Source organism: Mustela erminea, chromosome 19, assembly GCF_009829155.1.
Source record: "Mustela erminea isolate mMusErm1 chromosome 19, mMusErm1.Pri, whole genome shotgun sequence".
Classification (NCBI taxonomy): domain Eukaryota; kingdom Metazoa; phylum Chordata; class Mammalia; order Carnivora; family Mustelidae; genus Mustela; species Mustela erminea.
Window position 1 is genome coordinate 6,737,216 of NC_045632.1, and position 14,085 is coordinate 6,751,300.

A 14,085-nucleotide genomic window follows, 5' to 3' on the forward strand; every position below is an offset into this window, starting at 1 on the left:
GCCAAGTGAAGACAGCATTTCATGGGGAGAGGGATCAGCTGGGTCAGATGCTGCCACATGGTGAAAGACGAGGCCTGAGAATTGACTACTGGTTTTAGCAACGGGGACATCACTGATGAACTTGACCAGAACCATTTCCATAGAGCAGTGGTAGGGGAGTCATCTGATTGGCATGGGTTTAAAAGTCAGTGGGAGGCCACACTTGTCATCAGGGAAATGCAAAACAAAACCACAGTGGGATACCATTTCACACCATCTGGGAGGCTATAATCAAAAAGTCAGGTGAGGGGTGCCTGGGTGGCTCTGTCTGTCTTAGCCTCAGGTCAGCGTCCCAGGGTCCTTGGATCAAGCCCCACATCAGGCTTCCTGCTTAGCGGAGGGTTTGCTTCTCCCTCTCCCTCTACCCCTCACCCCATTCAGCTCTCTCTAATAAATCTTTTTTTAGATTTAAAAATGATAACAAATGTTGGTGTGGATGTAGGGAAATTGGAACCCTCCTCCTTTGCTGGTGAGAATATAAAATGGTACAGGCACTGTGGAAGCCATCTGGCACTTCAATAAATTAAACAGGTTCACCACATGACTCAGCAACTCCACTCCTTGAGAATCTCCCTGGGGAGAACTTAACCCATGTTCACACAAAAATTTGTATGTGAATGTTCACAGCATTATTCACAATGGCCCCAAACCAGAAACATCCCAAATGTCAGTCAACTGATAAATGGGTAAACCAAATGTGACACATCCCTGTGGTGGAATATTATTTGGCAATAAAAAGGAATGAGCCAATGATACATGCAAATCTGTAGAGACAGAGTAGATTATGGGTGTCTAGGGCATCGAGGTGGTTTCAGGGCGAGGAATGCAAGGGACTGCCTGTGGGTATGGGGTTCTTTTTTGGGTGATGAAAATGTTCTAAAATGAGATTACAGTAATGATTGCACAAGTCTATAAACTTACTAAAAACCACTGAATTACACACTTGACATGGCTGAACTTTGTGGGAGAGAAATTGGAGACAAATGTAAACAGCTCTCAAGGAGTTTTGCTGTTAGAAACGAGATGGTATGGGGCGACCGACTGGCTCAGTCAGTAGAGTATGCAAAAGATCTTGATCTCGGGGTTGTGAGTTTGAGCCCCATTGCGGGTAGAGATTATCTTTATAAAATGAGACTGTAGCTTAGGAGGAAATAGGTCAAGACGGAATCTTAAAAATCAGAGAGTGGGGGGCACCTGGGTGGCTCAGTCGGTAAAGCATCTGCCTTCAGCTCAGGTCATGATCTTGGGGTCCTGGGATCGAGCCCCGCAATGGGCTCCCTGCTCAACGGGGAGCCTGCTTCCCCCTCTGCCACTCCCAATGCTTGTGCTCCCTCACCGCTCACCCTACCAAATAAATAAACACATTTTTTAAATGTATTTAAAAATCAGAGTGACAGCACATTTGAATGCTGCTGGGAAAGACTTGTGGGGAGGGAAGAACTGATGACATGGGAAGAACGGAAGGCGTGAGATCTTTGAGTGGACCCCAGGGCATGAGGTCCAGTGCCCTGGTAGAAGGGGTTGGCATTGAAGCAGACAGCTGGCCCTCAGGAGTGGGAATAGGTGGCTTGTGTGGGCACAGACGCAGATCACTGGGAGGATCAGTGAGATGGGAAGCAAGGTAAGGGTGAGGTGCTAGGGGTTTGAGGAGACAGTGTATGACTTAACCTTTCTTAGAGAGTAGCCAAGTGGACAGACCAGGAAAATGTCCTCTGCGTCACCTAACCGTGTTCCTGCATAGCAGGCACTCCATAAGTACCTGTGATGAAAAGATGAGAAATTTCGCCCTCACAGCTCTGACCCATGGAATTATTAGCCCTGTTTCCTGAAGAAGGAGCCTGTCTCCATTCAGACAGCTTGCCCCCGAGACAGAGCCACGAGTCCCCAGCCTTCAACACTATAGCCCTTCAGTTCTCAAAAAAAAAAAAAAAAAAAAGTGGGTGGAGACCCAGAAGAAAATAAATAAGATTCTTTATTACATCCTAATCACACAGTACAAATGGATATTAAATAACAACCGGGAGGAAGGAGGCCCCAGGACAGCGTGTGGGGACTCTTGTCCTCCCACTCCTAAAACTCCACGCCCTGATCAATAAATACCCCTCCCCAGAGACCCTGAAGTCCCAGCCCCAAAACAGTCCAGGCTGAAGAATCGGGTTGACCCCCTCACTTCACAGAGGAGGGAAACCGAGGCCCAGAGAATCACCCAGCAAGTTCGTGGCTCCCTGGGGCCCCTGCTGGTGTCCTCTCGCTTCCCTTGAAGTCCCTTGGGTGAGCAGCCCGCACACCTGGACTCACACCTGGATCCGGTAGCCCCCCGACCGCCGCCGGCACAGCCTCCGCACGCCCACCCAGTAGAGCGTCAGCATGACTGCCCAGTACCCCACATAGGCGCCAGCCCCTGCTGCCAGGTGGTGCACCTCGGCCGCGCGGGAAGGGCCGCTCCAGTCGGCCTGGGCCTCGTGTACCACGCTGCGGACCAGGCCCCCGAGCAGCAGCAGGGCCCAGAGGGCCAGCGGCAGCAGGGGGACGTAGTTGGCGGCCAGCTTGCGCCGGCCGGAAGTGCCCCAGCCGCTCTGGTTCATGGTGGCCAGCGCCAGGAACTTGGCGGGCAGGAGGCCGCCCATGTAGAGTGGTGCGTAGAGCGAGAGCAACACCATGCGCGGGCAGCCCCGCAGCCAGGCTGCGAAGGCCGCCTTGGCCAGCGCCACGCCCTGCACGCACAGCAGCACCCACAGCAGCGCCCACGGGCGGCCCGCGTAGAAGAGCCGCAGCACGGTGGCCGCCACGAAGAAGGGGAAGAGGCCCGAGACCACCGCCTCGTAGGTCATCCACGCGTGGTGCCGGTGCCACCAGAGTGCGTTGTAGAGCCACTCTCGGAAGTAGGACTTGGACCAGCGCGTCTGCTGGCTCAGCCAGCGCAGGAAGGACGAGGGAGTCTCTGAGTAGCAGCGGGAGCGGGAGGTGTACCTGCGTGAGAGGGGACGGGGCAGGCCATCAGCGCCACCCTCCCTGAGGCCAGCACCGGGGCCAGTCCGACTGCCCCAGGGTTGCAAGCTTTCTTGACCTCCCTGGGCCTCCTGTTCTCAGAAGTCAAATTGGATGGACAAGGATTCCTACTTAATAGGGCTGCGGTGAGCCCCAGATCAGTATTACACGCCAAGGGCAAGTCCGTGGTACTTGCTCAATAAGTATTAGCAACTACTACTGTTTGCCTGATGACTAATACCACGACTGCCGTTACTAATGTCATTACAGTTAACTGACCTATTACTAATGCTATCACTAACTGATTACGAAGACTCCAGCGCTCACTCTTCTTGGCAGGGCCCTGGCGGCGGACAAGGCAGGAGATGTTCCTTCCCGGAGGCAGCCGTTTGTTGGGGCTCAAGGGACCTATCAAGCCCTTCCCATGGCCACAGTGGACACCCTGGTCAAGCCCCACCCGATTGGCAGCTAAGCCTGCCCAAGGTTAGGATCCCGTTTATGAACCGTCATCGGGTGGCCACAGACCGTCAAGTTTGGTGGAAGGTGTCAAACTACTCTGTCCCCATGGGTATTACTTGACAACCGTCGCATCTCCTTCCCCTGTGCTGTCTGGCATCCTCAGTAGCCTCCCTGTCCTTGTCTCCTGCAGTCTGTACTCAAAACAGCTGCCAGAGGGATCCTGATAGAACAACACGTCACCCCTCTGCCAAGAGCCCTCCCATGGCTCCCTCATCTTCGTTCAGAGTTCTTGGGTGGCCCATAAGCCTCTCTCGAGTACACCCCATTACCACTCTGTCCTCGTCCCCTGAGGCTCTCCCCCTTGCTAGGGCTCCAGCTGCACCCTTTCCAGCCTCCATCCCTTCTCTTCCTAGGGCATCCTGGTTAACATTTCATACCCTGCTCCCAGACTCTCTAAGCCCTTTTCCCGGCACATCAGTTTTCCAGCCCCATTAGCCAGCCTGCTACAGGTTCTGCTTAGTCACTGTCTCCCCAGTAGGCGTAAGCATGAATTCCTGTCTCCTGTCAACTGCTGCCTCCTCGGAGCTTAAAACATAAGGGGCGCCTGGAAGAGCGTGCTGTTCTTGATCTTGGAGTCCTAAGTTCAAGCCCCACATTGGACGTAGAGATTACTTAAATAAACAAAACACATTGTAATGAATGCTTGCCTTGTGAATGAATGCACGGGTTCCCTTGGTGTACCCCCAAGTTCTCTCTGGCCCTTTCATGGGGTCTAGCTTTATAGATATCTCCTTTCCCCGAACTCGTGGTCGAACCCATACTCCCCAAGTTCACTGAATTTCAGCTCTTCCTGATTCTTCTCGCTCACACTCTTGCTAGATCCCACGCCCTTTCCCTTCCCACCACACTTGGATTGATTGGCACTGCTGGGGTAGAGCCATCCTGCCCCATCTCGAGTCCTGTCTTCTAGGTGCAATTCCCCCACACCCTCCTTGCCTCGCTGGGTCATACGATCAATGTAATGGCACCCCTGCCCCTTCCAGTATCTTCCAACGCTTCCTGTCTCATTTGGGAGAGCCCACTGTCCCACAAGATACTTTGGGTTTGGAGAATTCCCAACACACACACACAGTCAGTGGCCTCCACACACCCCTGCTACCCGAGCCCCTGGCTTACTTGGTGGCATAGCCCATGCTGAGCATGCGGTTGGTGAGGTGCCGGTCGTCCCCGAAGGTGCAGTGAGTGCCCAGGAACTTCTGGTTATACCAGGCCTCAAGGAACTGCTGCAGGAGGTTGTTCCTGTATAGGCCTAGGTGGGGGCGGGGAGTGCAGGAGCGTCAGCCTCTACTGTAACCAGTAATGTCCCTAGTCCTATCTCCTGCTCAACTCACCTCCAATTCTGCCCTCATCCTCAACCATCTCAATCCTGTCCTCAGCCCTGGCCCCAGCAACAACTCCAGCCCCAATTCTCTGCTCAACACCAATCCTTCTTCAACTCCATACCCACCCCAAATGTGCCCCAATCCTGTCCCTGAACTACACCCACACCCACTTTGACAGCAAAACCACCCCAACTCCATCCTCAACCCCATATCCATCTTCAGCCTGATCCCCTACTCACCCCTATCCAAATACCCTTCACCAACCCCAAACTTGGCCCCAACCCTGTCCTTGACTCTAATTCCATCCCATTCACTCCCCCAAACCTTTCCCCATTCCCTATCTCCATCCACACCCTTCTCCAACCCCACGAAACACCATCCCACCCCCAGTCCAGTCTTATCCCTATCCCAAAGCCAGTTTTATCCCTATCCCAAAGCCAGTCTTATCCCTATCCCAAAGCCTTGTTGCAGCCCCATCTTTGTCCCCAATATCAGTCACATCCTCAGGCCGTTCTGGCTCCCTCTCGTCCCCTCCGCTCTCTCCATGATCCTCCCAAGCCCCACCCCTGCTCACCTAGGGGACCGCTGATGCAGGACACACAATGGAAGTAGCTCTGACAAGCCCGCTCCACATTGAAAGCCACCCAGTACCGGAGGCTGCTTAGGAAGCTGACCCAGGAGTCCAGGGGGTTAAGGATCCGCACGTCCCCCCCAACAGCCCCTACCCGGGGGTCTTCATCCAGCACCCGCACCAGCTCCAGCAGTGCCATGGGGTCCAACCTTGTGTCCGAGTCACAGACCTGGGGGGTGGAAGGGGCCAGGATCAGGCCAAATCCCTGCCCAGGGTTGGTGCTTGAGGAGAGAGGACCAAAGAGTGGGGAACTGCTGGGACAATCTGCACCCAATCCGAACATAATTTAAGTTTCGTAGTCATTTTCAATATCTAATCAAGAGGACCTCCCTAAGACCCATAGCCTTGTATCACACCCTCCTCTGGCATGTCAGTGCGACCTGTAACTTGCTTCTAAACCATAGATATGGCAAAAGTGATGGCACATAACCCCCATGATTATATTGCCTTATATACAAATAGTAAAGGAGTTTTGCAATGCAATTAAGTTGCCTAATCTATTGAGATTTTTCTGGGTGGGTCTGACGTAATCAGGTGAGCCCTTTGAAAGAAGGTCTAAAAGTCAGAGACTTTCTCTTGCTGGTCTGGAAGAAGCTGTTTTATGGCTGCAAGAAAATGAATTCTGCCCACAAACAATGAGCTTGGAAGAGGTCCCTGAGCCCGACATAAGACCCAGCTCCAGCTGACATCATGATCAGAGCCTGATGGTACCCGAACAGAGGAACCAGTTAAGCTTTGCCCAGACTCCAGATTCCTGGAAACTAGGAGATAATAAGTGTTTTGTTTCAAGCTGCCAAATTTGTGGTCATCTGTTAGGCAGCAATTGAAAATTAATGCAGTGCATTACTGAATGAATTTCTACATTGGATGAAGACAGGAAGAAATCTCCACACTGAAGGGGTGAATAAATAAAACAATGAATGATTTCTACCTTGGATGGATAAATGAATAAATCTTTAGATCGATCGGATGACTGGATAGATGCATGGGTGAACGAGGGAAGGAAAGAGTCTGCATCCAACAGGTAAATGAGTGAATAAAATAAACGAATGACTGTGAGTGATGACAGCTACAATTTTTAAAAAATGTATGAGTAGGAGTAAAAGGAAGAGAATGAATGAATGAAGAAAGAGAGGAATTAGTGAATCTCTACACGCATGAAGCAAACGTCTCCTTATTGGATGGACGGACAGAGGAATCTACGAAGGAATGCGCGACCAGTGACCGAAAGGATCCCTACACTGAACGGCTAAACAAAGGGAATTAGAAACAGGTCCATGCCAATCTCTGCCCTGAAGGAAGACTCCTAGAAAAGACGGATTTCGAGCGTCAGGGCCACGGTGGGGCGCAGGCACCTGTCACTCACCTGCACGTAGTCCACGGAGTCGCCGAGTGCCTTGAAGGCCGTGTACATGACCTCGCGCTTGCCGCCCCAGCGCTGCGCCACGCACACGCACCTGTGCGTCCTCACCAGCGCCTCCACCGCCAGCCGCCCGGGGTCCTCGGCCTCCACCTCCCGGTAGGCGCCCGCACCTGCAGCGCCCGCCGCTGTGGGTTCCCAGGGCTGGTGGTAGTTGCCGTCCCATACGTAGGTGGCGGGGTCCTCGTCGGCGAAGACCTCGCGGAACATGTCCACCATGTAGAGATCCTCGGCGCGGTTGCCGTCCACCACCATGAGGACGCGCAGCCGCGCGCGCGGGTACTGCAGGGCGCGCGCGGACGCCAGGCACTGGCGCAGGTACGCCGGGTCCTCCTGGTAGGCCGAGATGGTCAGTGCCACGCTGCGCGCCGCCGCTGCGTCCAGGGGCCCCCGCGCCGCCGCCCGGCGCGCCGCCAACGCCACCCGCCGGTGCTCCAGGTACGCGAAGAGGCTCTGTGCCACCAGGTGCGCGGAGAGGAAGGCCCCGTAGAGACCGAAGGCCAGGAGGCCGTAGCGATCAGAGGCCAGCGGCACCCCGGCGGCGTAGGCCCAGGTCATGAGGCCCAAGATGAGCAGCGCGAAGGTGATAGTCAGCACCCGCCGGGCCAGGCCTGAGCAGTGGCGGGCGGCCCGGGTGGGCTTGGGCACATCCTGCTGGGAGCAGAGAGGGGATAGCAAGGGGAAAGAGTCCTGAAATCCTCTTGGAAAGGGAAGGAAAAACCTATGGTTTTTTCCCCAAAACCAATACAACATCCCCTTTTTGTAAAGAAGATCTCCAAGTACTGCAAAGTTATTTTCACTAATGAAAATAATTGTGGCAAACACTGAGCAAAGCTCAATGCCTGATTATATTGATTCTAATACAACACCCCCCCAACACGTTTTTTTTAAAAGATTTTATTTATTTATTTGACAGAAATCCCAAGTAGGCAGAGAGGCAGGCAGAGAAAGAGAGGAGGAAGCAGGCTCTTTAGAGCCTGATGTGGGGCTCGATTCCAGGACCCTGGGATCATGACCCCAGTCGGAGGCAGAGGCTTTAACCCACTGAGCCACCCAGGCGCCCACACACACACACACACACACTTTAAATAGCTCCGTGTTAAAAATCCGTGAGGATTACACTCAACGAAATGTCACAGTTTCATTAACAGGGGCTCTCCTCCTCTCCCGCTTCTTAGTGACACATAAAATAGCACTCATCTCACAATGAAAGGTTCCTTAGGGTTGAGATCATCATCATCGTCTTAAAAATAATGTAGTATGGTAGGTACCAGATGCTGCTGTAAGTTTTTATAAAAACCAAGTTATTTAAATCCTCACAACAGCCCTATGAGGTAGGTACTGTCATCCCCATTTGCAAACGAGGCAACTGAGTCAGAGAGATGTGGAGCAGCCTACCCAAGGTCACACCTGGATCACCGAGAAGCCAGGATTTGAACCCAAGAATCTGATCATTGAACCACCAGCTTATATACTGGCTTTATTCCTCAGGAGAGCTGGGCAGGGATTGGGGGGGGGAGAGAAAGAGTGGATAATGTTTACTGCCACCATATACACAGCAAAACTGGGGACTGATTAGCCAGGAAAAGTGGCTTGCTCAAGGTCTTGAAGCTCACAGGTGGAGGAGTATTTTCTCTGACTTCCCAAATGCATGACCACATTCTCCTTCACTGCTCAGGTTTCCAACAGGGCCAAGTGCCTAGTACATGTTTCGGGAAGAGTTCAGAATCAGAGAGAGGGGTTGCCTCCATTTTCTTGTCTCGTAAAATGGGGATTTAGCCCCATTCTACACGCCAAGTACTGCTCCAAGTATGGTCGTTACTGTTACTTGCTCCTATTACATATAAGGAAACTGAAGCACAGGGCGGTGATGCTCTTGCCCAAGGCCATTCAGACAGTTTGGCTCCATCATCCTCTAAACTCCTGTGTCACCAGCGCCCATCTCATGGTCTTCTTTATGAGTTAAATGAGTCATGAGGGTACAGATTTGTGCTGTCCAATACAGGCGTCACCAGCCACATGTGGCTACTGAGTCCTTGAAAAGCAGCCAGTATGACCAAGGAGCTGAATTTTTAATTTTATTTAAGTTAAATTAATTGATTCAATTATTGGAAAGCTTTTAAGTATGTTTGAAACAGGTAGGGTGTAGGAAGCTTCTTTTTTATTAGTAAATTTTATGAATTCTAAATGCAAATCAAGTGTCTCCAAAATACAATATCTGGGGCGCCTGGGTGGCTCAGTGGGTTAAAACCTCTGCCTTCAAGCTCAGGTCATGATCTCAGGGTCCTGGGATTGAGCCCTGCATCGGGCTCTCTGTTCAGCAGGGAGCCTGCTTCCCCCCGTCCCCCGCCCCACTACCTGCCTCTCTGCCTACTTGTGATATCTCTCTCTCTCTCTCTGTCAAATAAATAAATAAATAAAATCTTTTAAAAATTATAGAGTAGCACAAAAATGTGCTACACATCTGGATTCTGAAGGCTTCATTTGGGAAAAAAAGAGAGGAAAATGTCTCGCTAGTATTTTTGCATTGGTTACATAATGAAATGATAGCTTTTTAAATCTTGCTATGAAGTTTTATGTTATGTTATAGCAAGTACAGTCTGAAGCATCTATTCATGAAACCCTATTTCTGAGAGGTAGCAGGGTTTGGCACTCTACAACCCTCAGGCCAAATGCTTGCTACCCTCTTTACTACAACCCTGCAAGCTAAGACTAGTTTTTAGGTGTTGTTGTTGTTGTTGTTGTTGTTGTTGTTTAAGATTTTATTTATTTATTTGACAGACACAGAGAGAGAGATCACAAGTAGGCAGAGAGGCAGGCAGAGGGAGAGGGGGAAGCAGGCTCCCTGCTGAGCAGAGAGCCCAATGTAGGGCTCCATCCCAGGACCCCGAGATCATCACCTGAGCCAAAGGCAAAGGTTTAACCCACTGAGCCACCCAGGCGTCCCAAGATTTTATTTTTAAAGTAACCTCTACACTCAGTGTAGGGCTTGAACTTACAACCCTGAGATCAAGAACGCTCAAGAACACTTGGATGGTTCAGCTGGTTAAGCATCCGCCTTTGGCTCAGGTCTCAATTCCAGGGTCCTGGAATCGAGCCCCACATGGGGCTTCCTGTTCATCAGAGAGTCTGCTTCTCCTTCTCCCTCTGCCTGCTGCTCCCCCTGCTTGTACTCTCTCTCTGTGTCAAATAAATTTTTAAAAATCTTAGAAAAAAAAAAAAAAGAATCATATCCTCTACCAACTGAGCCAGTTGGGCATCCCTAGTGTTTACACTTTTAAATGGGTGAAAAAAGTCAAAAGAATAGTATTTTGTGGCATGGGAAAATTACATGAAATTCAAATTTCAGCATCTTTAAATCAAGCGTGGCTGTGTGCCACGCTCCTCTGTTTACATATTGTCTATGGCTGATTTCACCCTACACCAAAGCTGAGTAGTTGCAGTGGAGATCATATGACACGTAAAAACCTCAAATATTGACCATCTAGCTTTATACGGAAAATGTCTGATGACCCCTGATACATCGGGTTATATAAAATATATTATTGAAATTAAGTTCACCTTTTTCTTTTTACTTTTAAAAATGCGGCTACTAAAAAATTTCAAATCATGTACGTGACTCACATGCTGTTTCTATAGGATATGGCTTTTAGCTTCTATAGGTAGAGCTTTTAGCCTAGTAATCATTCAGTATTAGTAATTACATTATTAGTACTTCTGGAATTCTCCTTCTCTGTCCTTTTGCTCCAAACCTGGTCCCGTCTGACTTTCTCCATGTGGCCCAGTTTGTGCTGGGGATCGCTGAGATCTGTGTCCACTGGAGGGCTCTAATGCCAACACTCAGAAACACACCGGTATCTGCTGTGGACACACAGCCCCTCACATATATTCACATGTGACATGACACACAGAATGTGCCCACATAGGAAGACATTCATGTTCTAGAACTAACCCCAGACACCTGCTCTTAGAACTTAGCCATCCTGAGACCCGCACCAAAAACCACACAGGTGAACTTGAGAATACAGGCCCTTGGCCAGGAAGGAGCTAAACCAGGAACGGATACCCACAGAGCAACAAACACACAGGCGCTGTGTGTCTGGGTGGGAGCAAAGGGACAGAGCTTCAGAAGATTAGTAACAGTTAAGGTTGAGCCCTATGACATGGCCATTTTGAAAGAGCAAAAGTGACCAGATAGCTGTGATTTCATTTGGTTCAACTTAATAGTCATTGAACACATAAAAAGTAGAAATCCGGCCCACGTGTCAAGCAAATACAGCTCTGCCTCGCCCACCCGCACCAGGCACGCAGACACAGCGGGTTCCGCAACCACTTGTCCCATCTCACACACTACAGACGGGATAGCCACCTTCACAAGGGGATGGAACCCGAACGCTCCGACGGGGTCACTGTCCCACGGTCGCCATCACGCACAGGAGCGCGCTGCGCCTCCCCCACCCCCCACGGGGTCACACAGATGCCAGAGTCCCCGCACGGCCGCACGCACCTGTGTCATCGCTGTGGGTCCCGCGGGCGCTTCTCTCCTGCTCGCTCCCGGGTCTCGCTGTAGCTGGGGAGCCCCCGGGTCATTTGAAGACCGACGCGGGCGGGGGCGGAGGAGGGCTGACGTCAGGGAGGAGCTGGGCCAGGGGCTCTGAGGTCACGGACGAGCCGGGCAGCTCCACCCGCTTCCCGCCACTGCCCGCACCCCCACGCTCCACGGCCTCCCTTCCCAGGGCCTCCGTCTCGTCCTTCCCTGCCCTCCCAGGCCTCCTCCTCTGCTCTCTGCTCTCGTCCCCCCTCTTGTCTCTCTCCATTTCTGCGCTCCTCTCCCTCGCTTTCTACCCCACCCCCACCCCCATCTTTCCTCCCGTCTGCCCGATTTCTCGGCCTCCCTCCCGCATCCCAGCCGCTCCCCCTCGAAGCCCCGGGGACGAGAAAGTGCGCACACGTGCGTGGTTGTGGGTGTGGCCGCGCGCACTGACTGTGAGGCCCGCTCTCTGGAAGGAGCTGTGAGTGCTTGTGGGTCTGCATGTGTGCGCGTGCGAGCGCGTGCGAGCGTTTGCGCGTGTGCCAGGGCCCCGGGAGGGGGCTGGGCACTGGGATTTGTCCCCCAGGGGCTCCACGGTGAACCCACAGAGTTGTGGGTCAGCTGCCCCCAGGGAGCCCTGGGAACCTGAGTCAGAGTGAAGGTGTCAGTGGCCTCACTTAGAGGGGTCCTGGAACCTCTAAGCCCCTAGTCGCTCAGGACCAGGAGTCTCAGTGATGAATGTCATTGCTTCCATACCCTTCTTTTTCCATGATTTCAAATAACAAAAACTCTGTATTTCTTTCTCTCCGTTCCTCTTTGGGTGAACTGGTGATGCCCATCTCTCTCCCTCTATAGATGCCTCTGTTTCTCCGTCTGTAGCTGTACATTTCCACCTCCTACTCTCTATAGATCTCTGTCACCTTGTCACTCTGGCTCTACCTCTCTGTCCACCTGTCTTGTTCTGTCTCCTTCTCCTGGTGTGTTCCTGTTTCTCTCCATGCCTCCCTGTCTCTGTCTTTCTCTCTCTCTCCATTTCCTTCTCTCTGTGTCCATTTCTGTCTCCTTCCCTCTGGGTTTCTGTCTGTCTCTTCATTTCTGACTCTCGGTCTCCCCAACTTTCCTACTCTGTAGGTCTCTCTCTCTCTTCCTTTCTCACTCTCCTGTGTCTCTGCCTTCATTTTCTTTGTGTTTGTCTGTCTTCTGTGTTTCTCTCTGAATATCCATATTTATATCTTTTCTTGCCATCTCCCTATTTTGGTTTCTTTGTTTGTCCCTGTTCCTTTCAGTGGCTGTTTCTCTTTGTCTCTGTCTCTGTCTCCCTCAGTCTCTGTGTATCTTCTTCTGAGGCTCCATCTGTATGTGTTTTTCTTTCTTTTTTTTTTTTTAAGATTTTATTTATTTATTTGACAGACAGAGATCACAAGTGGGCAGGGGTGGGGGGAGCAGGCTCCCTGCTGAGCAGAGAGCCCAACTGGGGGAAGGGAGCTCAATCCCAGGACCCTGGGATCATGACCTGAGCCGAAGGTAGAGGCTTTAACCCACTGAGCCACCCAGGCGCCCCGTATGTGTTTTTCTGACTCAATCTCTCTCTCTCTTTCTCTCATTCCCTGCTTCTCTCTGACTGTGTTTTCTGTCTCGAAGTCCTCCTTTCTCCCTCCCGCTGCTCCATCTCGTCTAGACTCTCCTGGAGCTTTCCCCTGCAGGACACCAAGTCCTCACTCCCTGGGTTTCCCCAGGGAGTCAGGGTGTGTGGGCCCATCACTAGCTTGGGCCTGGCCTGAGCCTGGCCGTTGGGGAGAAGGCCAGTTCAGGGCCCAAGTGAAAGGCACCCCGCCCACCTCACCAGGGTGGGGCGCGTCTCTGACGCTGTTGCCAGGAGCCTGGCCGCCTGGTGTCTGGCTGTGTCAGGATGATAGATCCCCCAGTGGGAGCTGAGCCCAGAACCAGAGGGGAGGGAGATTCCTCTACCCCAGAGTGGGGGTGGGGGCAGTCCAGGCTCCACTCAGAAGGCGGGCATTTGGCTGCCCAGCCCCCACCGCACCCTCCCCGGGTGGAGCAGCTGTATAAAACCAGATGTTTCTAAAACCAGAGTGTGGATGAAGCAGGAGGGACCAGGACTTTAAACCCCAGTGGTTTCCACTTCCAGCATCCAGGAGTCCTGGCCTCAACTCCCTCTTCCCTCAGACCCAGGAGTCCAGACCCCCAGCCCCTTCCTCCCTCCCAGAAGTCCAAGCTCCCAGCCCCCTCTTCCCTCAGATTCACATGTCCAGTTGCCCAGAATTCCTTGCAGGGAGAGATGACCAAGGCTGGCAGTAGTCAAGACAAGGACAGACGAAACCAGGCATTCACTCCCACAGGAGGCAAGAGGTACTGGCAGGATCACCCCCTGCTCCCCCAACTAATGGCCATCTCTCCCAAAACACACCACTCCTGTGGAGGCTGATCTCTGTTCCCTGCCCTGGGTACACGGTGGCCCTCCCAAGACTTCCATCACCATCAGAAAACCACGGGGTTTGGTTTCCAGAAAACCAGGGCAAGAGTGAAGATTGGGGAGATAATAAGGCAGGAATGGAGAAAAGGCAGGGGAAAAGAACATTTGTGCATTGTGGGGATATCTCCTGCACAGCTGGTGGGC

At 52.2% G+C, this 14,085-nt stretch overlaps 1 protein-coding gene across 2 annotated transcripts; it reads right to left on the bottom strand.

Annotated features, from left to right (window-relative positions):
* Positions 1-444: 444 nt before the first annotated feature.
* Positions 445-11,625, bottom strand: HAS1 (hyaluronan synthase 1). 2 transcript variants are annotated; one of them, XM_032324017.1, is made up of 5 exons: positions 11,427-11,625; positions 6,866-7,573; positions 5,443-5,668; positions 4,663-4,795; positions 445-3,009 (listed from the first exon to the last, which is right to left on the bottom strand). In XM_032324017.1, the coding sequence occupies exons 1-5, from the start codon at positions 11,433-11,435 to the stop codon at positions 2,334-2,336; spliced, it is 1,752 nt and encodes a 583-aa protein (XP_032179908.1). In that variant the 5' UTR covers positions 11,436-11,625; the 3' UTR covers positions 445-2,333. The 2 variants fall into 2 exon arrangements, with proteins under 2 accessions (XP_032179908.1, XP_032179909.1); XM_032324018.1 differs by having other exon boundaries at positions 446-3,009; positions 6,866-7,570; positions 11,427-11,623.
* Positions 11,626-14,085: the final 2,460 nt, after the last annotated feature.

Bases quoted from the DNA above. Each gene is read 5' to 3' on its own strand.
- HAS1 (XM_032324017.1), bottom strand. The intron at 4,796-5,442 runs GTGAGCAGGGGT...GCCCCCACCTAG, and splicing joins CTGCATCAGCGGTCCCCTAG to GCCTATACAGGAACAACCTC. The intron at 3,010-4,662 runs GTAAGCCAGGGG...CCTCTCACGCAG, and splicing joins AGCATGGGCTATGCCACCAA to GTACACCTCCCGCTCCCGCT.